This window comes from Rhinoraja longicauda, chromosome 1 (assembly GCF_053455715.1).
Source record: "Rhinoraja longicauda isolate Sanriku21f chromosome 1, sRhiLon1.1, whole genome shotgun sequence".
Classification (NCBI taxonomy): Eukaryota; Metazoa; Chordata; class Chondrichthyes; order Rajiformes; family Arhynchobatidae; genus Rhinoraja; species Rhinoraja longicauda.
Window position 1 is genome coordinate 87813761 of NC_135953.1, and position 26599 is coordinate 87840359.

Consider the following 26599-nt stretch of genomic DNA (forward strand, 5'->3'; position numbering starts at 1 on the left):
GTTACGAGGTGGAGCTATGTTCCAAAGCTGTCCAAATGCTTCATTTCAGAGACTTCTCCGCAGCTCAGAGCCAGTCTAATTACTATTTCAGGCATTTTGTTTTCACATTCAGTTTTGCAGCATCCGCAGAATCATTGTGCTGCAGTTGCCCATGGATAGGTGACATTTTGGGTCGGGGCCCTTCTTCACCTGACCCGTTGAGTTACTCCAGTAGTTTGAGGTTTTTTTGTAAACCAGGATCTGCAGTTCCTTGTATTTCCGGCAACCACTACTGTTTTGATTTCTGTTTGCTGAAGATAATGGGTTCACTCTTACTGCTTTATTGGCATTGTATCCAGCCCCCAAGCTATTTATTCCATCCATCATTGGTGCAGTAGCTCCATTGGGTGCAATCTATGAAATGCAATGCAGATACTCCCCCAAGCCCACCACCTCTTTCAGGCAAGGGCAGGAGGTACCTGGAAATAATGCCACTTGCAGATTATTTTCCCAAACACATTTCACTGACCTGCAGCATCTCTGGAGTACATTGGATAGGCAATGTTTCGAGTTGGGACCCTTCTTCACACTGATTGCCAATCAAACCCATCTCACCTGTAACCATCCATTAATTGTCAGGCATCGTCCCACCTTCAACCTTTTTCCATCTTTCCCCCCCCCCTATTGTAATTAGATTGAATAATAGCTCCCACCCAAAATATTACCTATCCATGTACTCCATAAATGTCGTCTAGCATTTTTGCAAACCAGCAATTGCAGTTACTTGTGTCTGTCTGACTTCACTGTGAAATAACTGTGGAGGCCCAAGTCAATTAATTTTTTTAAGGCAGAGGTTGACAGATTCTTGATTAGTAAGGGTGTCAGGCGTTATGGGGTGAAGGCAGGAGAATGGGTTTGAGAGGGAAAGATAGATCAACCATGATTGAATGGCAGAGTGGACTAGATGGGCTGAATGACCTTATTCTGCACCTAGAATGTATGAACTATGAATATTGCTGTTTCCACATCATGCTGGTCCCTGGATTTAGATTTAGTCTATCTAGTTTAGTTTATTATTATTGTCATATGAATCAAGGTACAGTGAAAAGCTTTTTTTAGCATGCTACCCTGTCAGTGGAGTGACTATACAATCAAGCCATCCACAGTGTACAGATACAGGATAAAGTGAATAACGTTGAATGCAAGATAAAGTCCAGTAAGGTCCCATTAAAGATAGTCCGAGGGTCTTCAATAAGCTAGACAGTAGATCAGGACCACTCTCTAGTTGGTGAGAGGATGGTTCAGTTGCCTGATAACAGCTGGGAAGCAACTGTCCCTGACCACCCTCCTCAACAGCACTGTGTAAGGTGTCTGCACGAGTAGTTCAAGAATGTCACTTATCTACACTTTCTCATGGGAGATGAATGATGGTATTGCCAATGACACCAAGATGGAAAATGCGAATAAATATTTTTTTAAATGTGGTTGGTGGAAATTTCTGCTGAAACAATGTTGGAAATCAGATAAACAGTGTGATAAACTGAAAAAGTCAGGAGAGCAGGTGATGAGATAGAACTGAGTGTCATCAACATACACATGAGAACTGAATATATTTGAATGATGTTGTTTGGCAGTAGAAGTAGAGGAGAGACAGTGGTGGGGACATAAGGAACTGCAGCTGCTAGAATCATGAACAAAACATAAAGTGCTGAGGGAACTCAGGTAGATTAAGGAGGATAAAGAAGAATTAATTACCTCTGTCACGATCACAGAGAGTTTCACAAGTAACTTTGATGGGGCCCACATCAGAGACAGTTATGAACCTGATTGAAGAGATTCAAACAAAATGCAAAGAGCTGGAATAACCCAGCAGCATCAGTGGAAAGAACGGACAGACAAGGTTTCGAGCCAGGACCCTTCTTCAGACTCAAGCATATGATCCTGGGTGTGGTGGGGTTGTATTTGGGAGTTCTGGCATCTTAGTAAACTTTGAAAAACAAAAAGCTTTGGGAAACGATGGCATCTAGTTTGCCGTGCAGAACAATTTTTTCTTGGTGAGGAGGTAGGTAACAGAAAGCAGATTCAGAGAGGGCACACAATCCTGAGAAGAGGGTGGCATGAGCAGCATCAGTCAAAGTGGCGGCTGGTTTTGCAGCAGTTTACCATTAAAATGGTCAAGAGAGCAGGAAGTGGGCCTCAAACATGCACTTAACTTGCCACATCTGTCGTTGGAATTCCTTTAACAAGCTTGATCCTACACACAGGCTGGCTGTCAAAGGAAAGGTGCATTAAATTAACAATTAGGATTCTTTACTTGATGGTGTTGGGCAAGGAAGAAAATTGTGTTTTATGGCTCTCTTAAAAATCTAAAATCATGCCAAAGTGTTTTACAATCAATGAAATGTTTTAAGTATAATTACTGCTATGTTATATGCACATTAGGGTGCATCATGGGAGAGAACCTACTGTACATTCTCGATGCTGTATTCCGACTATGCAGTAATAAGGTGACGAGGAACAGCAGATGGTTCTGCCACTGGACTGAAAGAGCAGATACCTGGCCAGTTTCAACGTGTAGACACAGGGCATAGCCACTGAAAGAGTGAGGGCAGAAATAATGCAGCCGGTCATATAGCTGGATGCATTGGAAGGACATATTGGAACATAGGAATTGCTTCGCAAAATATCCAGGTCCCTCCAGTTTGCCATCCATCATTTATACACCACAATATCAATAGATTTGTTGATTCATCACTGCATCATTCGCCATTGATTTTTCCAGATCAGGACCACGAATGATACAAGGAGAACACCAGACGACTCAGGAGAAGTTTGTCTCTGGTAGCTTTCTGAGATAAAGTTGGTATTCAGTACTTTGTGAACTCTATAAGTTCATAAGTAATAGGAGCAGAATTAGGCCATTTGATCCATCAAGTTTACTCTGCCAATTAATGGCTGATCTCAATGCCATCTCAACCGTATTCACCTGCCTTCTCCCTATAACCCCTGACGCCCGTACTAATCATGAATCTGTTAATCTCCGCTTTAAAATATCCATTGCCTTGGCCTCCACAGCCTTCCGTGGCAATGAATTCCACAGATTCACCACCCACTAACTGAAGAAATTTCTCCTCATCTCATTTCTAAAGATACATCCTTTTATTCTGAGGCTATGGCCTCTGTTCCCAGTGTTTCCCACTAGTGGAAACATTCTCTCCATATCCACTCTATTCAGGCCTTTCACTATTCGGTAAGTTTCAATGAGGTCCCTGCTCATCCTTCTAAGCTCCAGAGAGCACAGGCCTAGTGCTGTCAAAAACTCGCTTCAGCTCCATCAACTTCAGTGGAGTGGAACTTCAAGAGGTGGAGAACATGGTGCATTCACTAAGCCAATGTGAATGCTTAGTGCAAATGGCTCGGGCCAAATCTCTCGCCAAAGGGTGCAGTATTACCATCTGATATACAGGAGCATGGCAGAAGGACATCCTTCCTTTTGTGCTCTGTTCGTGTGTGATGCCTGAAGGGGGATTGCACCTGCTGGAGATATAAATGTTGAAGGGAGCTGGTGGAGACCATTCTGGCATGGCTCTCTGCTCGATGAGCTGCAATCTAAAAGCAACTAAACTCTACTGGATATGTAGCACAAGGCTTAAAGTTGCCACACTTATTGAGATCATTGTACTGTACTTAAATCAATAAACCTGTCAGAATAATTTAAACCTAGATGTTACTTGGGTAACACTAAACTAAGCAGTACACTAAAATGGTATTGTATTAGTTGAGGAATTTGCATTTCATCAAAAATTCGGTTAATGGTCGTTTCCATCCAGCTGGCACACAAACTAATCAGTCATCCAAAAGCTTTGATGCCCGCACTTTGATGCCCAGCAGCTTGGCTGGCTGTCTAAGCAATCAAAACTATAACTGTTTCCGACATTCAAAAACGTTATGAAACTATTAATCAAACTATTAAAAATGTGTAAGGTGATTAATAGATAAAAAGAAAGCCACAAAACTGTTTAAATATTTATATAAACAAAAACCTAAAAATTACTGCAACATCTTCATCCCTCCCAACTGTTCTCCTCCCTTGAAATCTGTGGGAGCTTCAGATTATTTCAGCATGTTCCCCAAGGTGGGAGGCACAGCTTTACATCCATCCACTGAAGTCCAGCCATCCAAGTGCATTTGGGAAATCACTGTCGAGCATCTGGCAGCAGGCTGAGAAATTTGCATTTGACAGCCTGCCCTGCAGAATCCAGCCCGTTATTAGTAATCTGTATTCCTCCAAAACATACAAAAATGGTGAAACATCCACAAGGCGAGACAATATGTCTCTACTTTCTTTTGTAAAGTTTAAAGTTTATCCCACATGGAACAGCAGAAACCTTTCTAAAATGGCAACCTTTTCAACATTGAGCCACAGGACATTGCGGATGCTGGGATCTTGGGCAAACCACGAGGGACAGGAGGAACCAGGCAAGTCAGGCAGCATCTCTAGAGGGAAATGGATACATGACATTTCAGTCTGAAGAAGAGTCATGACCTGAAACATTGTCTTTTCATTTCCCTCCAGAGATGCTGCCTGACCCGTTGAGTTCCTCCAATACTTTGCTTTTTGTTCAAGCTTTTTCAACATTTTCAGTATTAAATGCCACGGTGGTTCTCCAAATATCACCAGTTTTCAGGATTGATAATTAGAGTGCTAAATGTAAGCGATACAGCCATGGTGCCCTGAAGATCTGCGAGAAAACTAATTAATATATTAAATGAAAATAAATGGAAAGTAAATCTTAATGATGAGTTCATGAGATAAAAACATAAATGATTTTTGTTTTGTCAGACAAGCAGTCAGGGTGGATAAAACAATGTGTTAATTATTAACCTCTTATTGAAGTGCAGTCTAAAATTACAAGAGCCACCCAACAATTTACCCAACAACTCTTTTTCAAGATAATCATTTTGGAGACAGTGCTAACATTTATGCCTCTTTGATATTCTTCCAACTCTTCAGCAAAACAAAAAGCTCAATGTCTCAGTTATCAAAACTACAATCACATCACCATCACCAGTTGCTTGTAGTATCTTCACTTTCTACCATCAGGTTGTTATTTCTGTCAGTTTGAATTACTTGAAGTGTAAACAAAATATCTTGCTGAATTGTGCGGTGTATCACTATGTTGGCATAAGAGTAGATGTGTAGGCATATGCTGTACACAGTGAATGATTGTTGTGCAGGGAAATATTATATCAAGAACAGAATGAGTGGACCCGCTCTCCCAGATTCCCTCTGATTCTGACTTAATGTTTGGCATGGACACTGTGGTCCAAAGGGTCTGTTCCTGTGTTGAGCTGTTCCATGGTCACATTTTCTTCTTTGGTTTTATGTTCTCTAATTAAACATGTGAAGAGAAAAACTAATTTGCAACATTAGAGGATTTAGTCAGGTCTTTGGTCAGGTAACTTCCTTGTGTTTCTGTCCCTATTCTTTGTGTGCACCCTGGTATAGCACAAATTGTCACAGTTCCTGTAACTGAACTTGTCCGGTAGCTTCTGATGAATGCCAGAACAGAATACCAGTCGAAGTTCATTACAATACAATGCACAAATTGAAATTACCATGCGATGCATCAGGTTATGGTGTGAATGCAATAATGAGCCATAAGATGGATGCTGGACAATGGAAACAATAGCAAATTTGCAGATGACACAAAGCTGGGTGGCAGTGTGAACTGGGAGGAGGATGCTATGAGGATGCAGGGTGACTTGGACAGGTTGTGTGTGCGGGCAAATGCATGGCAGATGCAGTTTAATGTGAATAAATGTGAGGTTATCCACTTTGGTGGTAAGAACAGGAAGGCAGATTATTATCTGAATGGTGTCAAGTTAAGAAAAGGGGAAGTACAAAGAGATCTGGGTGTCCTTGTTCATCAGTCACTGAAAGTAAGCATGCAGGTAAAGCAGGCATGTTGGCCTTCATGACAAGAGGAGTTGAGTAGAGAAGCAAAGACGTCCTTCTGCAGTTGTACAGGGCCCTCGTGAGACCACACCTGAAGTACTGTGTGCAGTTTGGGTCTCCAAATTTGAGGAAGGACATTCTTGCTATTGAGGGAGTGCAGCGTAGGTTCACAAGGCTAATTCCTGGAATGGCGGGACTGTTGTATGTTGAAAGACTGGAGCGACTCGGCTTATATACACTGGAATTTAGAAGGATGAGAGGGAATCCTTTTGAAACATATAAGATTATTAAGGGATTGGACATGCTAGAGGCAGGAAACATGTTCCCAATGTTGGGGGGCTACAGTTTAAGAATAATGGGTAGGCCATTTAGAATGGAGATGAGGAAAAACTTTTTCGCTCAGAGAGTTATAAATCTGTGGAATTCTCTGCCTCAGAAGACAGTGGAGGCCAATTCTCTGGATGCTTTCAAGAGAGAGTTAGATAGAGCTCTTAATGATAGCGGAGTCAGGGGGTATGGGGAGAGGGCAGGAACGGGGTACTGATTGTGGATGATCAACCATGATCACGTTGAATGGCGGTGCTGGCTCGAAGGGCCAAATGACCTACTCCTGCACCTATTGTCTATTGCTTTTACTTCTCACTCTCATAAGGAACAAACAAGAGATAAATAGGAAGCAGATCGAGAAGTATTTGGAATCAAAACATTTCATCAGTTTTTACTTGGCAGAACCCTTACCCGAATAATATGTGATAAGGTTCTACTGATGATATTAAACCCAGAATCAATGATACCAACTATGGAAGCATCGAGGATGCAGAAATAAGCATCTCAGGAGATCCAACCCAACAACATTGTGAATGTTCTCTCATAATTACCAGATGCCACAGAAGGAAGACACAAGGAACTGCAGATGCTGGAATCTTGCGTAGAGCACAAAGCCAATCCAGGTCCTCCAGAGATACTGCCTGAACTGCTGAACACTTTGCGTTCTACACTACAGAAGGAAGCTAGACAGCCTCAGAAGAGCTGATGTGGACTTTCATGTGGACTCGCACGCGTGGTCAATTCCACACTCGACCTCACCAACCTCTCGTAGACAGTGTTTCTTTACCTCCCCACCATAATCTCTTTGTGGACCCCCCCCCCAATCATCTTGATATCTAATAACATGCAACACTCACCCCCCCCCCCCCCCCCAGCACTTGCACTCATCCCTTCAGCCCCTCTCACCTGCAATGCATTCAGCTGCATGAGCCTTACACTATGAAATTCTCTTCTCTATTTTTGTACGAATGTCTAACCGGATTTTTTGGCCACTCAATGGATCTGGCGGTGAAGGTCTGTAGGTGCAGATTGGAAGTGGCCAGGAAGACGGTGAGAGCCAAGGGTGATGTCGGCAGCCTGGGATGGTGGTGAAGGCTGGTAGGTCTGACTGCTATAACCAAAATTCGTTATAAAGTGGTCCGTAATAATGCAGGTTTACTGTATTTGATTTTGGTCTGTGAATCAATGGAGGGCATTTATTTCTATTTTTACGCAGCCTCTAATAACCCATCATTGTGAAGAGTCTGTACACAACATTACCATCTTTGCCACTCTCTTCTCTATACAATTACTTCATCCTCCCATTGATCTTGTCACCTTTGGCAGATGGTCAGCATAGACACCCACTCCGACAGTGCTACAGTTACTCCAGCCTTGTTATAGGTAGCAATGATCTGTTTCAGTGGATCAGCCATGTGCATCCCCACAGAGCTCTGCAGGGTGCCCCCGTAAATAATAGAACAACCTTTGCATGTTTAATGTAGCTCCAGATTTCACCAGTGGTAATAATGCAATTGGACCTTTTATGGCCTCTAATTAAATACTGTACAAGTGTGATCAGTGGTTAATATGGTTAATATGACAGTCAAAGGGAGTACAGCAAGGTGCTGCTGTTTACCAGTTGATGTGTTTAACTGTGGTATTGCTGAAATAGAGATACATATTGGGGAAGATCACAGCAAGAATCCCTCCCCAGCCCCTTTACAAGGAGCCCCATGCCATCTTTGGCATTCATCTGAAAGGGTGGATTTTTGCCTCAATTTAATGCATCCTCCAAAAGACAGAATTTCTGACACTGCAGCCGTATCTCAGCACTACTATGAAGCATCAGATGCACAAGATAGACACAAAGTGCTGGAATAACTCAGCGGGTCAGGCAGTATCTCTGGAGAAAAAGGAATAGGTGCCGTTTCGGGTCGAGACCCTTCATCAGTGATATGCATGCTGATGCCAAGAATAACAACATCGGTTTTCTCCAGTGATGCTGCCTGACCCGCTTAGTTATTCCAGCACTTTGTGTCTATCTTCAGTACAAACCAGCACCTACAATTCCTTCCTCCACACATCATCTACACAATATGCACTGGGCTCTGGATTGCAGCTTCCAGAGCTGATGTTCAGACTCAGTAACTGGACTCAATTGAGTCAAGGCAGACTATACTTTGTTGCCCATGCAAAACTGATATATTTACTAAACATAGCTCAAAAAGAAAGGAAATTTGTGTTTGGTAGATTATTTCTTTGTTGTAACAATGCTTCTTGGCAATAAATCTTATACCGTTGGAAAGCCTGTTTATTTCCCTTTTAAATGGTGCCACATTTGTAAGGAACATGCATTTGTGGGATGAGCAGCAGAGCTGAGTATGTGGGTTGCGCCCATGAAAAATCTGCCAAATCTTCTCTGCCAATGCCAAACAGCTTATTCTGCCATTGACTCTTGTTCGGTGTTGTTTGGTGGATTGGATGATTGAAGTCTGAAGAAACAAGACATATTGGCAATTTAACAATTTATTCATTTAATAAACAGGAGCCTCAGTAGCGTGTGGAAGAACCATACACAGCCACAACAGCCTGGCACCTCCTCCTCATACTGGTCACCAGCCTGGTCACACACTGTTGTGGGATGGCATCCCATTCTTCAACCAGCATTTGTCGCAAGTCAGCCAACGTGGTTGTGTTGGTCACTCTGGCACGAACAGCACGCCCAAGCTGATCCCACAAGTGTTCAATGGGGTTGAGGTCAGGACTGCTGGCAGGCCATTCCATCCTCTCCACTCCCAAATTCTGGAGGTAGTCTCTGAGAAACCCTGCTCTGTGGGGGCAAGCATTGTCATCTTGGAGGATAGAGTTCGGTCCCAGACTGTGGAGATATGGGATTGCCACTGGTTGCAGAATCTCATCTCGATATCTCTCTGCATTGAGATTGCCTCCAATGATGACAAGCCTCGTTTTTCCAGTGAGGGAGATGCCGCCCCACACCATCACACTGCCTCCACCAAAAGATGTTACTCTATCGGTGCAGCAATCAGCATAGCGTTCTCCGCGTCTTCTCCACACTTTGACCCTATGATCCAACTGCCGTAGGCAGAATCTGGACTCATCGCTGAACATAATGTTCCTCCACATGTTCAGGTTCCAGTGCACGTGTTGCCGACACCAGCGCAAACAGGCCTGACGGTGAAGGGCAGTCATGGCAGGCCTCCTGGCACCCCTATGAGACCGGAGATCGGCTGCGTGCAGTCCGTTCCGAATTGTCTGGGCAGAGAGCCGTCGGCCATATCGTCCTGCAAACCTTGACTGCAAATCTGTAGAAGACAGCCTACGGTTCCTAAGTGCTGACAGGGTGAGGAAACGGTCTTCTTCGGGTGTCGTCTTCTTGGGACGCCCACTTCGCGGCCTGTCTCTGACATCCCCCGTTATATGGAACTTGCCTTCACTTTGGAGATGGTACTAGGGCTCACTCCAAATAATGCCACAACTTGGTTTTGCGGAACACCAGCTTGAAGTTACCCTATCGCACGGGCCCTATCCAGATCAGTCAAACGTGGCATGCCGATTCTTGGAGCAGACACCTACTGACCACTGTAGCAGGGCCCATGCTCACAGATGCTGCCAATCAGGTGCCAATCAGGCACCTGATTGTCAGCACCTGGGTGTACCAGAAGCTCAAAACAAGAGTCAATAGCAACAGCAGAATAAGCTGTTTGGCATTGGCAGAGAAGATTTGGCAAATTTTTCATGGGTGCAACCCATATACTCAGCTCTGCTGCTCATCCCACAAATGCATGTTCCTTATAAATGTGGCACCATTTAAAAGGGAAATAAACAGGCTTTCCAACGGTATAAGATTTATTGCCAAGAAGCATTGTTACAACAAAGAAATAATCTACCAAACACAAATGTCCTTACTTTTTGTGCTATGTTTATATACGTGGAAAATATATTTACTCAAACCTCGCTTTAAATAATTTTATTGATTTCTAGCCACAAAAGAGGACAAGCTGAACATACAAAAACAGAGACGATCATTTGAAACCAACTGAGACCTGTGAAGAGAACAAATAAGTTTGGCATTTATTCCAAGATTAGTCCCATTACTGTGAACATCAGCTTCATGTCGAGTGTGAGATTTAATGATTAGTAAAGCAATGTCGGTTCAAAAAATCAATCAAGAATGCAAAGCAGTGCCAGGGATCTGCTGCAAGGTGCGCCCACCAGAAATACAAATCCCAGGGAACCTGTGTTGCTAGAATTAGATTGCAGAAGATATTGAGTAAGTGTCTGAAACAAAAGGGAAATACAGATCCCATTGCCAGTGTGACCTTCAATCTGATGGATGAACATTGCCTGTCTTCCCAGAAAAACAAATATAATTATCCAAGTCACCGTGGCAAAACTCAACCATGGTACATTGATCACAATTTTGCAACCAGCTGAAATGTTAATAGTTTGGAAATAATCTTGTCTTCATTCTGCTAAAAGATATAACATTTTATCATGAAGCTGGTTTAAAAACTGTCATGTTGGAATGAAATCAGAGCATCAGCCACAAACAGGTAAATGAAGGCAGCTGAATGGTAATAAACGACACATGTTAAAAATATTAACATTTCAGCCGACTTAGTTATGGCATGCTTCATTAAGGTATTTAGAATCGGTTGGCTCAAATTACCTTGTGTTTTTGAGCACAATACTGTACTAAACTCTTAATCATAGCAAGAAAGACTTCAGCAGATTCAGATGCTGTATTCACAGAGATGAATCTGAGTAAGTATTATGAAAGACTGTCAGCAAACCCACTCAAAAACCAATTGGAGAAATATTATTTCTTTAAATAAGGAATCATTGAAAAAAAAGCGCAGTTCAGAAGGAGGCCATTCAGACTGCCTTCTCTTCACAGCCCTACAAGTTTTTAGTTTTAGTTTTAGAGATACAGAGTGGAAACAGGCCCTTCGGCCCACCGAGTACACGCCGACCAGCGATACCTGCATACTAACACTATCCTACACACTAGGGACAATTTATAATTTTACAGAAGCCAGATAACTTTCAAACCTGTACATCTTTGGAGTGTGGGAGGAAACCTTAAAGATAGCGGAGTCAGGGGGTATGGGGAGAAGCCGGGAATGGAGTACTGATTGTGAATGATCAGCCATGATCACATTGAATGGTGGTGCTGGCTCGAAGGGCCGAATGGCCTATTCCTGCACCAATTGTCTATTGTCTATAAACCGGAGCACCCCGAGAAAAACATGCAGGTCACAGGGAGCTCCTCTTTGGAGACTCGGACTAGCTTTAATCGGACTTTACCTTGCACTAAACGTTATTCCCTTTATCATGTATCTGTACACTGTGGATGTCTTGATTGGAATCATATAGTCTTTCCGCTGACTGGTTAGCACACGACAAAAGCTTTTCATTGTACCTCAGTACACATGACAGTAAACTAAACTAAACTAAAGACACAATTGTATCTGCCTCCAGTGCCCTTGGCAGTGCATTCCATCCCTCACCACTCGCTGCTGCAGAGTTTTTCTCATGTCAGTTTTGCCTCATTCTCTACCCTCTGGTTCTTGCCATTTCCACCAGTGGGAAGAATGTTTCTCTACCAACTCTGACTAAACCCTTTATGGGTTCAAATATTTCTAATCTGATTTCTTCCCTACCCCCGTTCCAAGAATAACTTTCCCAGCTTCTCCAGTCTATCCAAGCAATATTTCTAATCTGATTTCTTCCCTACCCCCGTTCCAAGAATAACTTTCCCAGCTTCTCCAGTCTATCCAAGCAACTAAAGTTCCTCATCCCTGGTCTCATTCCAATAAATCTCCAATGCACCCTCTCTAAGACCTTCACACCTTTTCCGAAGTGTAGGCCCCAGAATTAATTATAAGGAGACCTTTAAATGCTTACACAGAGGGATCTGCACTTGATCAAAATGATTATCAAACTCTTCTCCCTTAAATGAAGTAATTTGCCGGGGTGGGAATTAGAATAGCCTTTCAAACAAGGAGCTGGAGGATATCCTCACCCTGACTTGATTCACAAATATGCCACAGAATGCTGTGGAGTCCAAGTCAATGGATATTTTTAAGGTGGAGGTTGACAGATTCTTGATTAGTGTGGGTATCAGGTTATCGGGAGAAGGCAGGAGAATAGGGTTGAGAGGGAAAGATAGATCAGCCACGATTGAATGGAGGGGTAGATTTGTTCTGATGACTTTGGGGTCAAAAATTGAACAGTTCCTGAAAATGGATACTTAGGATCTGATTACCCACAGTGGTTATCTGAAGTTCAGGTGTCACTCCAGGTTTGTGCTGCCTGCTCAAACAATGGTTGCATCAGGTGCCAAAGCTAACTCCACTGTTAACATTCATAAAGACGTTAGGATCACCACATCCTTGTGATGGTTTACGCCAGGCTCCACTTCTTAAAGGGCCGCTGCCATGTGACTGGAGCAGGCACCAGCATTCATCGAGGAGGTGAGCCTGAACTGTGGGAGAGACAGGAGTAATGCAACTTGGGAAGCCATGGGTTTCCAAGCTTTTGCAGGCTGGTCTGGAGATTTTGGAGGAATGTGATGCTGGCAAGCCATCGGTTAGAAATCAGTTTAGTGACCTGAAAGTGTTTAAAAATGGAGGGACCAAGAATAATGAGTTCGTGGTTCTATAAAAGTGCTGTCACAGGTGAAAAGAGCAGTGAATGCGACGTTCGGCCTGCTGGCCTTCATCTGCAAGAGCATCCAGTTTAGAAGTCGGGAAGTCAGGTTACTGTTGTATAAGGTATGGGTGATGCCGCACTTGGAATATTGAGATTCATTCTGGTCACTGCTATAGGCATGATGCCGATAAACTGGAAAGACTGCAGAAAAATCTGCCTCAACATAAGGATGTTGCCAAGATTTAAGGCCATGAGTTTAGTTTAGAGATACAGCGCGGAAACAGGCCTTTTTGAGGAGTGGAGTTTGCGCACTGACCATTGTTCACACAATTTCTATGTTATTCCACTTTTGCATCCACTCCCTATGCATTCGGGGCAATTTGCAGATGCCAATTAACCTACAAACCCGCACTTCTTGAGATGTGGGAGGAAACCGGAGCACCCAGGGGAAACCATGCAGTCACAGGGAGAACGTGCAAACTCCACGCAGACAGCACCTGAAGTTGAGATGGAACCCGGGTCTTTGGTGCCATGAGGCAGTGGCTCTACCAGCTGCATTGCTGTGCCACCTGAGTTATAAGGAGAAGTTGGGCAAACTGAGACTTTATTCTTTAGAGTGCAGGAGGTTCAGGGGTCTACTGATAAGAGGTGTATAAATTCATAAGGGGAATAGGTAGAGTGAATGCACAGTCTCCTCCCCAAGGTGGGGAATCAAGTACCAGAGTGCTAGGCTTAAGGTGAATGGGGAATGATTTAACAGGAACCAGGGAGGTAATTTTTTCACACAGAGTAGTACTGCTCAGGGGAAGAGGTTGAGGCAGGTATTATAATAACTTCAAAATCATTTGGACAGGCTCTTGGATAGGAAAGGCTTCGAGGGATATGGGCCAAATGCAGCCAAATGCCTCTAGTGTAGATGGACATCTTGATCAGATTGGGCAGGTTGGGCCAAAGGGCTGGTTTCCATTCTGTATGACTCTGTGACTGGAGTTTAGAAGGATTAAACCTCATTGAAACCTACTGAATCGTGAACGACCTGGAGAGAGTGGATGCGGAAAGGATTTTTCCACTAGTGGGAGAGCCTAGGACCAGATGGCATAGCTTCAGAATAAAAGGACACCTTTATAAAGGAGATGAGGAAGAATTTCATGTCAGATGATGGAAATCGGTGGAATTCATTGCCTCAGACGGCTGTGGAACCCATGTCATTGGGGATTTTTAAGGCAGAGATTGACAGATTCTCGATTAGTAAGGGTGTCAAGGGTTATGGGGAGAAGGCATGAGAATGGGTTTGAGAAAGAAAGAGATCAGCCATGATTGAATGCCGGAGTAGACTCAATGGGCTGAACGGCCTACTTCTGCTCCAATGACTTATGAACTTATACCATGGCTCTATCCGTATACACATCGCTAAGCAGGCAGCATGTGACAAGTATTTTGTGTAGCTGAAATGAAAGGAATTCTCTCCATCAACATCCAGCTGGCAGGTCAAAACTTGGGTAGCAATCTTTGTACCATTGTTCTTTGACAGTTGCTGAGCAAACTGCTTTTTTGACCACCCCATGAGCATCGGTCCACTGAATATTGATTTATCAGCTGCCTTGATTTGCATTTGCTTTTGGCTCACATCTTAGATATTCTGCTGGTAACATCTATAAGAGAAAAAAATTGCAGCATTCTTGCAACACGTGTGTGTTTTAAAAAATATCCTGGTCAACTGTAAATCACCAAGTCCAATATTAACCACTCACATATCATTGTCAGAATCCTTTTGCAAACCAAACATTTATCCACAAAAGTCTCAGTAATTTCCTTACAGCATTTCTAACCACCACCAATTTTCACCCCGCCTCCACTTTCCACCAGTGCTTGCGTTTTTTTTAGCTACACTGAAGTCTTTGGCTGATTCACCTTTATCCCACCTCACTCCCTTTTCTCAGTCTATCTCCTGGCTCGAAATGCTTCAGGCTCCAAGTAACACAAATCATGTTTCTTAGAACTTCTTAGAAACGTACAAGACAGGAACAAGACTTTCTGCCGATCACGTCTATGTCAAACATGATGCCAAATTAAACTAATCCCTTCTGCCTACACATGCTGTATATCCCTCCATTCCCTGCATATCCAGGTGCTTATCTCAAAGCCATACTGCTTACACTCACCTCTTCCGCATCAAAGTATCATCGTCCCGCTGTTTCTCCGCTCATTAAAAAGGGGTCCATAAAAAAAAGAAATTAGAAAACTGCTAAAGAAATTGATTCCGCATAAACATCAAGGATTTTCTTTTTCTCCGCAATATCTTGAATGTGAAACCAAAAGATGAACTTTATAAAACTCAGTGCAATGAGAAGTAAGGCAATTGAAAGTAGCACATCATAAATGGATGCTTTGGGATTTATTTCAATCAATATTTCTGTCAAAAACATGAAAATAGCATTTGGACCATGTTCCAGTTTTGCTGGAAATGCAGCCAATATTAAAACACTTCATTAGCCCAGCAGCACCAGCAACTCTTCCCAGCGGCAAATGAGCACATACCAAAGGTAGCATTTCTCCCCCTTTGGGGAAGTGCCCACCCACATAACCCTGTGAGCAGCAGCTGAAAGGAAGCAACAAAATCAAAATGAAATGCCTATGATTACCGTTTGGTTGCAATCTTATCATTTCCCCGTTCTTACTGAAATAGCTAAAGAGTAATGATAGAGCAAATCTTCTGAGCCTGCGGTTCTCCTGGTAAGTATATTGTGGAATCACAGCTTCAGCAGCTGGTAAACATCCATCAAAGAAGCCAAATGTGTTGGTAAACTTATTAATCATTTTAATTGGTTGGGTTTTTTTTTGTGGCTGGGATCTTAGCATTGAAGATTCTGTTGTCAGTAATGTTAACTACAGCATGAGGTTCCTTTAACATGAAAATAATGTTACGATCATTTTTACTTTCTTTGTCAATGTTTCCACCTAAATGATCGCTAACCTGGTTGTTAAGTAGCTTTTTCTGACTGGTTAGATTCACCTGAACAGTCAACAAGACCCATTTCCCTCTGACAAAATCCAGAGTACATTTTCCACCCTCCCACAGTCAGTTGCTTCGAGTAGATCATAACGCAAAGGGTTAATTTCATTAGAACATTAAAAAAACCATAGAATTAAAGTACAAGATGTCAATATCCTGCACACTGCAGTGGAATGGAACTGATACTAAGATTTAAAGGGCTTAGACAGTTGAAGAGAATGGTTGCATAAATGATTGAAACCTATCCGTAGAGCTATTGCCAACAAAATGCCTGTCAGGGGCGAGGCACAGCCTCTATATTCTCAAATGCAGCTTTCAAAGTGTTGTTAAATACAGAACAATAGAGCAGGTGCAGCCCCATGTTGTGCACAAAGTGATGCAAGGTTGCAAGGTGAGCAGTAGAAGAGCAATGTTTACAATTCATTTTCAGAAAGCCTTCGATAAGATGTCGCACGTCAGGCTGCTAGGGAAGATGAAAGCCTATGGTATTAAAGGGAAGGTACTAGCATAGATAGCTGGATGGCAGAAGGCAAAGAGTTGCAATAAAAGGTGCTATTTCAGGTTGGCTGCCAGTGGCTCGTGGAGATCCGCAAGGTTCGGTGCTGGTACTGCTTTTCTTCACGTTGTACATTGATGATTCAGACGAGGGGATTGAAGGCTTCTGGCCAAGTTTGCAGATGATGCTAAGATAGGTGGAGGGGCAGGCAGTGTAGAGGAAGCAAGGACTATGCAGAAGGACTTGGACAGGTTAGGTGAGTGGGCAGAGGAGTGGCAGATGAAATTCAGTAAAGTGTGGAGTCATGTATTTTGGTAATAAGAATAAAGGAGTAGATTATTTTTGAAATAGAGAGAATCCAGAAATCAGAGGTGCAAAGGGAGTGCTGGTGCTGGACTCTCAAAATGTTAATTTGCAAGGCGAATCGGTAGTAAGGAAGGCAAATTTAATGCTAGCATTTATATCAAGAGAACTGGAATGCCAAAACAGAGATGTAATGCTGAGGCTCTATAAGGTGCTGGTCAGGCTGCGTTTGGAGTAATGTGAGAAAATCTGGGCCCCATATCTGAGGAAGGATATGCTGGCTCTGGAGAGGGTCCAGAGGAGGTTTACAAGAATGATTCCAGGAATAAGTGGGTTAGCATATGATGAGCGTTTGACAGCACTGGGCCTCTACTCATTGGAGTTTAGAAGGTTGAGGGGGGACCTTATTGAAACTTACCGAATAATCAAAGGCATAAGATAGAGTGGATGTGGAAAGGATGTTTCTACTGGACCAGAGGTCATAGCCTCAGAATTAAAGGGCGCTCTTCTAGAAAGGAAGTGAGGAGGAACTTCTTTAGTCTGAAGATAATTAATCTGTGGAACTCATTGCCATAGAGGGCTGTGGAGGCCAAGTCAGTGGATATATTTAAGGCAGAGATAGACAATTTTTTTATTAGAACGGGTGGCAATGGTTATGGGGAGAAGGCAGGAAAATGGGATTAGGAGGCAGAGATCAGCCATGATTGAATGGCGGAGTAGACTCAATGGGCCGAATGGCCTAATTCTACCGCTATAACCTGTGAACGTGAATTGGCTAGGACACAGGTACCAACTCCAATATACCGTTCCTTCCTTCTCCCCATACCCCCTGACTCTGCTATCCTTAAGAGCTCTATCTAGCTCTCTCTTGAATGCATTCAGAGAATTTGCCTCCACTGCCTTCTGAGATTTGGGCTATTGTTCAAGAAGAAGAACTTTCCTCATATCTGCAGCACACCAAAATTCCCGGGGTTGCGAACTGTGAGGAAAGCTGGCCAAGTATACAGGGCGATGTAGCTCAGCTACGGAAATGGGTAAGAAATGGCAGATGGAGAATAATCTGAGCAAGTGAAAGGTCTTGCACTTTGGGAGGTCAAATGTAAGGGAAAGATATCCGATGAATATCGTGACCCTCAACAGCATTGATGTACAGAGGAATCTTTGGGTTTAAGTCCATAAATTATTGAAAGTGGCAGCAAAAGTAAATCAAGTGGTAAAGAAGGCATATGGTAGGCATGCTCTCTCTCATAGATTGGTGCATTGGGTATAAGTATCAGAAAGTTCTGAAGCAGTTTTTATTGGAATTTGGTTTGGCCGCATGTGGAGTAATGTGTGCAGTTCTGGTTTCCCCATTACAGGAGGGATGAGGAGGCTTTAAAAAGAGTGCAGAGGAGTATTACCAGAATGATGCCTAGATTAGGGGGCTTTAGATACAGCGAGAGGTTGGATAGACTTAGTTTGTTTTCTCTGGAACGCTGAAGGTTGTGGGGAGACCCGATCGAAGTATATAAAATCATAATAGGCATCGATAGGGTAGACAGTCAGAACCTTTTTCCCAGGATGGAAAAATCAAATATTAGAGGTAATAGCTTTAAAATGAGCAGGGCAAAGTTTAAAGGAGATGTGTGGAGCATGTTTTCTTACAGAGAGGTGGGTGAGTGCCCGGAACACGCTGCCAGGATTGGTAGTTGGGGCAGATACAATGGAGACATTTGAGAGACTTTTGGATATGCATATGGATATGCAGGGGATGGAGGGATATGGATTATATGCAAGCAGGTCGGCACAGATATTGTGGGCTGAAAGGCCTGCTCTTGTGCTGTACTGTTCTATGCTCTAGATTCAAGCACCTAGTGTCGTCCTTAGCACACTCAGCACATCTACATCCAGCTAAAATATTCCTCTGGTGCATTAATAATGAATCTCAGCTAGCAGGCTATAAGCGAATGATATATGCGTGAGATTGTTTCTTTATCATTTTTGTAGTTATTCATAAGTTCTTAACCATCTCTGACATCTTCACTGCTTTCTACCACAGTGGAATAGTTCACTGACTATAAATAAGCACATTCAGTTTTAAATCAAAATGTTTCAAGCAACTTTCAGTTATTGCAATCTCACTTCCATATAATAATTCCACACTAGCAAGAAGATATTATTGCTTGTGTGATAATTGAAGGCTACATTTGCAGCCTTTGCAAAAATGACCAGGAATAAAAATATAGCACGTTGCATCAAAACTCCGCTGAGAGATCTGATAATGTTTTACAGTCACAGGGGAGCCATCTAGAATGAAATTGCAAACTTGCTTTTGCAACATCATAAATAAAACAGAAATTATTTCAGCCTCTATTCCTATAAATTAACTTCTAATGTTATCGCTTGCAACCCCTATGGCTCTTTGCAGGAGTTCTGTGTAATCCTGCGAGGTTGTCATCTTCATCGGTCTGAGCTATTCTTGGCTGGTAACTAGTGACTGGTGCTACCTTTTATCATCAGTAAAGCTTTCAGAAGTACCTTGAGCAAAACACTGGCCTGCGCTGTGACAAGCCAGGTGAACTATTAAAAGCATTGAAAATCCAATCCATTTTGGAAGATCTTGCTAATTCTGCCCAGTTTGCCTTATGTCACATAAGGTTGCAAATATTTCTGTATGGCGAGTACTGAAGAGATTAAATGTGCAGGTCGAAATTCTTTAAAGTGCTATTAATGACTATCGTATAATATTAACCTAAGTGAAATACTCAATGAACTCATATTGCGACTGTGTGCCTGTGCTTGGATCCCAGATCCAGCCCAGAGTAACATTGCCCACTGTAATGGCAGCAATGTTGCAGAATAAAACTGTCCAGCGGGATAGCCATGATTACATTTGCTGGATGCTTCAGTTGAGGAAGAGAAGCAACACAAGGGAGGAGCTAGAGAGATCAGAGAAAGTACCATTCAAAGCAACACATTCACCAGAGATTAATTCTCTACCAGCAAACCACTGGATGAACAGCGCAGAACAACCCCATCAGTGCAACGAGAAAGGCAAAAGCAATGGTATTCAACTTCATTGCCACAAGTTACCTATCAGAGATGTGATCCATTTCTTGCACACAAACATCTACTAACCCAACCCATCGGCACGTAATGCATCTTCCCCTTTAACGTATTCTACAACCCTGTTGTCTGTACTTTTCCCTCTATAATCTCCCAGATATATTGGCCCACAGTGCACTAATTGTCTTATTTAGTGACAGTTCAACCACTTAAGCAGCATTCAGGAAGGTGTTTTTTGATCGGGTGTTTATTGCTTTTAGGTGTCCTTGCTCACTCAACTATTCTGAAAGCACACAGGATAAAGTTGCTCCAGAAAATATAATACTGCAAAGGAAAGCATAATTCCCACTTAATTAAATTTCAGTGCTCTAGGAGGAACTTCATCATTTCATCATCTTCACACATCATTTTCATATGTTTCCAGTAATCAAATCTACAGATCACCCCGTCAAATGGTAACAAATGATTATCTACAGTATAATGTTCACCAAAGTTAATTACCAGCTGAACATCAAAAGAATTGCTTCCATTATTAGCTAAAGTTAGCATATCAGACTCACAAAATGGTGCATGCCATACAGTTTCCCCTGCAGCAGGTAAAAGATTTAAATGAGAACTATTTAACAATGAGAACATCAACTCAGCTATTGTTCCTCACTGAGATATAGGACCCAGAGCAACTTGCCAAAATCCGTTACCCCTCTCCCCATCTCTTTTCTCTTTCAGCTGCTTGTTTAATTCTGATACCTTCTGTTCACGTTCCCTGCCCTTGTGTGCTCAGTGGGCAATGCCTACTAACATACCCAAGGCTGGGGAAAATGTTTTTTATAGATGCCTTCAATATTTGTAGATTTAGCAACAAACCAAATATTCATCAACAAACCTGGAAATTGTGGAAGATTATTTTCATGTGCTGGTAGGAGTTCCCTGCTAATGGGCATGTGTTCAGTTATGTTGGGCCAAGTGGGAGCATTACCTAAATGTCAAGTTCCTAAAATGTAGTGTGAGTGTTAAATCCATGTTGCACATTGTGTGTTTCTTGTGTACATCCAGGTTGAGTACATGCCATGTAACATAATAAAAGAAAGGTGGGCAGCACAATTTGCCCCACTGAACTGACAAATACTACAAGTGCCATTTTAGACTGCCTAGTGTTGCCCATTAAAGTGGCGAGAAGGTGTTTGACTGCCACACCACCACAATCCAGCTTGAAATAACCGTGAAGGTCTTAAATTTAACCTATTTGTAAATTAATTCATTAAAATCAGCATCTTTTATGAACTGTATTCTAAATGAAAATCAGAATAAAATTATTTTATCCAACTCATAGCTCTATTGATTCAACCATCTGTGTCGTGGAGATATGTTGAGTATTTCCAGGAATTCTTGCCTCCGGGATATATTGAAATAAATTAAATGTCCTTGGGTATTCACAGCAGCAAGATCTATTAATTACAATTTGGTGATGGATTCAGCAACGGACCAGCGAAGACACTATCACAGCTATTTGTTCCAGTCAGGATAATGTGCATTTCAAAATATTTATTTCCCTTTTAGTTATAATCCATATGTGTAATTCATCCGTTTGAGCCAGGCTTACACCCGCTTTCTCAATGGACAGAGAATTTCATCCTTTTAGTTCAACAACTTCACAAATGCTTCAGCAGCATTTTCTTGTAAATGTAGTGAACTTGCACCTCTTTGATATGACTTTTGGTAACCTTGTAGTAGGTTCATAAGAACTAAAATAAAAATATTTCATACCTGGAACAATTTCAAAAAGGAACTTCCTGGACTCATCTCCATTTGTCGAGTGCTCGGTAACATTATTTCCAGGCAAGAAAATAGTCCCCTGAAAAACAGGTTGAGAGAAGAAAAGTGACACCAAGTTCAGTAAGATCAAATAGTTGATTAGCTGATTATAAATCACATGCAAAGCAAATGCCCACTGGTTCTACAGTAGATTATTCTACTGAATAATCAGGAACTGAAGGTAACAATTAATGTTATCAAAGTTAAGTGACAAATCAAACAAAATGCCTTCAAAATCTTTTACATCCCAAAGTGTTTCACAACCAATGAAGAATTGCTGAAATGTAGTAACTGTTATAACATAGGAAGTACAGAAGCCAATTAGAGTCATTGTCAGTCATACAGTGTGGAAACAGGCCCTTCAGCCCAACTTGCCCACACCGGCCAACATGCCCATCTATACTAGTTTCACCTGCCTGTGTTTGGCCCATATCCCTCCAAACTCGTCCAATCCATGTACCTGTCTAATTGTTTCTTAAACATTGCAATAGTCCTGCCTCGACTATCTCCACTTGCAGGTTGTTCCATACACTCACCACCCTCTGTGTGAAATTCATGAATAGCAAGGTCCCAGCATAAAAATATCCACTTTCAACATTAACGTACCTCCAGAGATCAAGCTGAGTGGATGACTTTGACTGGCCAAACTAATTGGGGAAAGATAGGGCAAAGAGACACATCTCCTCATCCTTTCACATTTTCTTTACTTCACCTTCATAATCGTGAGTGCTGTTGCTCGTGGCTAGTGCAGGACGTAATGATTAGCACAATTATGGTTATGGTGTCCCGGGGAGCCGCGTGAGTGGCGGTAGTGTCCCGGGGAGCCGTGCAGGCCCGATCCACCCGCTGAACAACCACGTGGGCCCGAACCGAAGGACGGTGGGAGAACAAAGGGGAGTCTGGTGTGGGGGAGGGGGGGGGATCTCTAGTTTAGAATCCTCTGCCCAAGGGATAAGTCTGCATTTGTTTGTTTGTTTGTTCATTCATTTGTCCCAGTGAAGGTGCTGTGCACACGGCAGCCAGCCAACAGTCGCTTGTCTTTTTCTTGTTTTTCACTTTTAATTTACATTTTTGTGTATCTTGTTGTGTGTTGTGACTGAAGAAGGGTCTCGACCCAAAACGTCACCCATTCCTTCTCTCCAGAGATGTGGCCTGTCCTGCTGAGTTACTCCAGCATTTAGTGTCTACCTTCAATTTCAAACCAGCATTTGCAGTTCTTTCCTACCTAAACTATTTCTATGTTAAGCCTTTAAGACCTGTTGCAGACTGAAAGTCTGTGGCAACATAACTTTGTTGAAAAGATGAAGTATACCAAATGATTCTGCTGCCCAATAGCATCACTATGCGAATACACAGAAAGATGCAGAGGGAACAGCACATGAAAGCTTCAAGATACACTCAGTTTTACACCCTATGCACTTGCAAGACACAAGTAAATTATCTAAATATGCATTTAATAAGCAAATTATAAATGTATTGCAGTAAAAAAGTTTTTGCCATCTTCCTCTCCTTACATACTTTGGTGTTAAATTTTTAATAGGACTGTCTAGTTCCAGGTTGAACTCAAGAAGGTTCTGTTTGTTTACGATTCTTGCTCAGATCTGATATTTATTTCCTGAACTCTGCACCAGATCCAGCCCAGACTTAATTTTACAATGAAGAGGTTCACTATCCAGAGTTAGTTTATACAGTGCATTTGATCTACAAGAATACTTTGTATTTTTGTTACAATTTCAAACAAATATTTTTTCAAACCTCTACTATAATTTCCAAGTCCCACATGTGTGAACTTGACCTGTTAAAGGGAAGAAAATGTGCGATGAAACTGTTCTTTGTCATTCTGATGTTTTTGACCTAATTACTTTGGTTGAATTCTAGAAACAAATATGCTTAAACAAGACAATACACAGTTACAAACGTTTACACCTCAACACAGTGCGAGGGTCTAATGAAGACAAAAAGTGTTGGAAAAACATGGCAGGTTCTCTTGATGAAGATGCCTTCAATCTGAAATGTTAGTTTCTTTTTCTCTTTTCTCAGATGTGTCCTGGGTTGGTGTGTCTGTTTTTATTACATATTTCCAGCATCTGCAGTTTTCTGATTTTCAGTGTGTGAAAAACTGTTCTGTACTTGAGCAAGAAATTGCTCAGGCTTAGTTTCATGCTTAGCTTTGTCTTCATGCCAACATGAACTATTTGAAAAGGGCTAGTAAGTTGTTGCCACCGCAGGGATGGATTTATTTGGCTTTTCTACAACTTTACCAAACACAGGGAGACCCTGGGTTACCCATGGTTTACTTTCTTGAGAACTATCAAGAAACATTAGGGAGGCACGGTGCTGCTGCAGTAGAGTTGCTGCCTTACAGCCCTTGCAGCGCCGGAGACTCGGGTTCGATCCCGACTACGCTGTCTGTGTGGAGTTTGTACGTTCTCCCCGTGACAGTGTGGGTTTTTATCCGAGATCTTTGTTTTCCTCCCACACTCCAGACATGCAGGTATGTAGGTTAATTAGCTTGGTGTATGAGTAAAATTGTCCCTAGTGTGTGTAGGATAGTGTTAACGTACGGGGATCGCGGACTCGGTGGGCCGAAGAGCCTGTTTCCACGCTGTATCTCTAAACGACACTAAACATAATTTTTTGTAAACCAGAAATGAACAATTTCCCTCAAAATCGTAATGTGAGTACTTTAGTCTTGATAGCTTTGCAAAGGTTAGGCTGGGGGAGGTCAATGTGGGTGATAGGAGTTGTTACCAACCAGTGAGCTGTCTTGTCTGAATGCAGCCCGGGTGGAGTGAAGGGAGCTGATCTGCTGATCAACGAGAAAACTATCAACAGTTCAAGAAAAGGAAATGTTCACCAATGAAACATGGCTCAGAGTTCATAATGTTTGACCCTATCTGAAGGAAAGCTTGAAGAAAACAATGGCTTTTTCTATGGGTGATCTCTGTATTGTTTCCTAATGAAGAGATTATACCTCAAAGCAGAATCTGGAGAATTTGAATAAAGTTGGATTTCCATAAGACAAATTTTCTGTAACCTGGAGACCTCCCTGTACTGCATTGGCTCATGATTCAAGATCACTGCCCAAATGGGTCCCATACGTAAATAATTGCTTTCATACTGTCTGTTCAAGTATGCTCAGTATGAATTCAACCAAAGTCTATTCTCTGGAAGTAGTAGCATTATCCGTGTATGTTCTCATACTCCACCTCTGTTCACATGATAACTCATTGGCACGATTGCAAGTTCAGTTCCTTTTCTGCACATTCATCAAATCTTGTCCATCCTTCACCTCTCTGTTCACTGACCCTTGGTCTCATCTGTAATTTCAGACTCAATCACTGGGATGTCCTCATCGGTCATGTTTTCGATCTTCAGAGTGCTCAAGTTCTAGCTGTGACTGAGCATTCACAATAGTGCCCCACCTACAGCTCCTGCATCCGAATAGTCATGAGAAGGTGACTCATCTCTGCATTCTTATTGCTGCCATGGAAGATAGCACAGATGTGGGACTTAATTTTGCTAGTAATGGCTTACAATCTGTCACTAGGATAAGTCAGATAAAAACTGATGGGAGTTCTTGATTCCTAACATTATTCCAAGGATTTTCTTCTCAATCTGTGCATACATGCTTAAGATGGCAGAGAAATGAATCCCTTTGCTTTTGCTTCTTGCATCCCCATAAACAGTAAGTATATGTTATGTACAGGTCAAACATAACACATTCCATCTGTCCTAATATCTGGAAACAGTTCACTGACTTTCTATCAATGGTGCACTGACTGTGTGTGGGAATATAGGAAGCAAAAGCAATGGGATTCCTTTCTCTGCATCCATCTTTTGGTTTATCACTTACACTCGTACGAGTGATTTCTCATGTCAGGTGCCAACTTCAATTTATAGATATTTTCACAAATAATGGGAGCTTCCTTGCTAATCTTTTCTCACATTCATCATATGCATTTTGTTACTCTTGGCTCCATTACAATTTTATTTTTGTCCAATGCAATGTGATGGTCTGATCACGTTCACTCGATCTGGAAGGAATTGTACATTATACTGCAACAAGCCTACAAATCCCATTTCAGGCTTTACTGCTTACCTGGAAAACTACACGATTGCTTTCCGTCAACTTCACAGTGTGGCCAAACAAGCCTAAAGCAGATTTTCTTCTCCTGTGCTCTTGGCAATCAACACATCATCTTGCTTCCATTGCTAATTTTAGCTTTAGTTTTAGAGATACAGCACGGAAACAGGCCCTTCAGCCCACCGAGTCCGCACCGACCAGAGAACCCCACACATTAACACTATCCTACACACACATTAGGGACAATGTTATATTTATATCAAGCCAATTAACCTCCAAACCTGTATGTCTTTGCAATGTGGGAGGAAACTGAAGCCATGATCGCATTGAATGGCGGTGCTGGCTCAAAGGGCTGAATGGCCTACTCCTGCACCTATTGTCTATTGTCTATTGTCTATAAAACCCATGCGGTCACGGGGAGAACGTATAAATTCCTTACAGACAGCACCCGTAGCCAGGATCGAAACCGGGTGTCTGGCGCTGTAAGGCAGCAACTCGACCACTGTGCCACCATGCTGCCCTCCTGTGATTATGGCAATCAATAGATCGTCTTGCCTACATTAATGATCTACTCTTTGCAGAATTTTATTTAGCAATCTGAAAATTCTAAACCTCCATAGGGCAACCTTGTGTATAGTTAGAGCCCTTTGTCCATGTTGATGGACTGGTACTGCAGATAATTGTCAATATTCAAATGTGGGTAGTCACGTGAGAGGCCCAGCATTTTGAATACATTTGATCTTGATGTCTCTACATACAAAACACACACGGTGGGTTGCTAACATTCCTCACCAACAGCTGATGTGTCAAAAGGCAACTTTGAAGCATCAAACTGTAAAGATTCTTCCAATTTTGCTTGTTATTTCAGCCGGTCCTTCCACATTAAAGTTGCCTTGTTCACATAGTTTACATAGGTTTACA

The 26599-nt window shown here is 42.3% G+C and overlaps 1 protein-coding gene across 2 annotated transcripts in view; it reads right to left on the reverse strand.

Moving 5' to 3' along the window:
* The window catches only part of arhgap24 (Rho GTPase activating protein 24), a 406341-nt gene that overhangs the window by 198223 nt on the left and 181519 nt on the right, over positions 1-26599 (reverse strand). For both annotated transcript variants that reach the window (XM_078401974.1, XM_078401965.1), the window contains exon 3: positions 21544-21631. In XM_078401974.1, coding sequence (XP_078258100.1) covers positions 21544-21631 — 88 coding nt within the window. The remainder of the gene's footprint in view (positions 1-21543; positions 21632-26599) is intronic.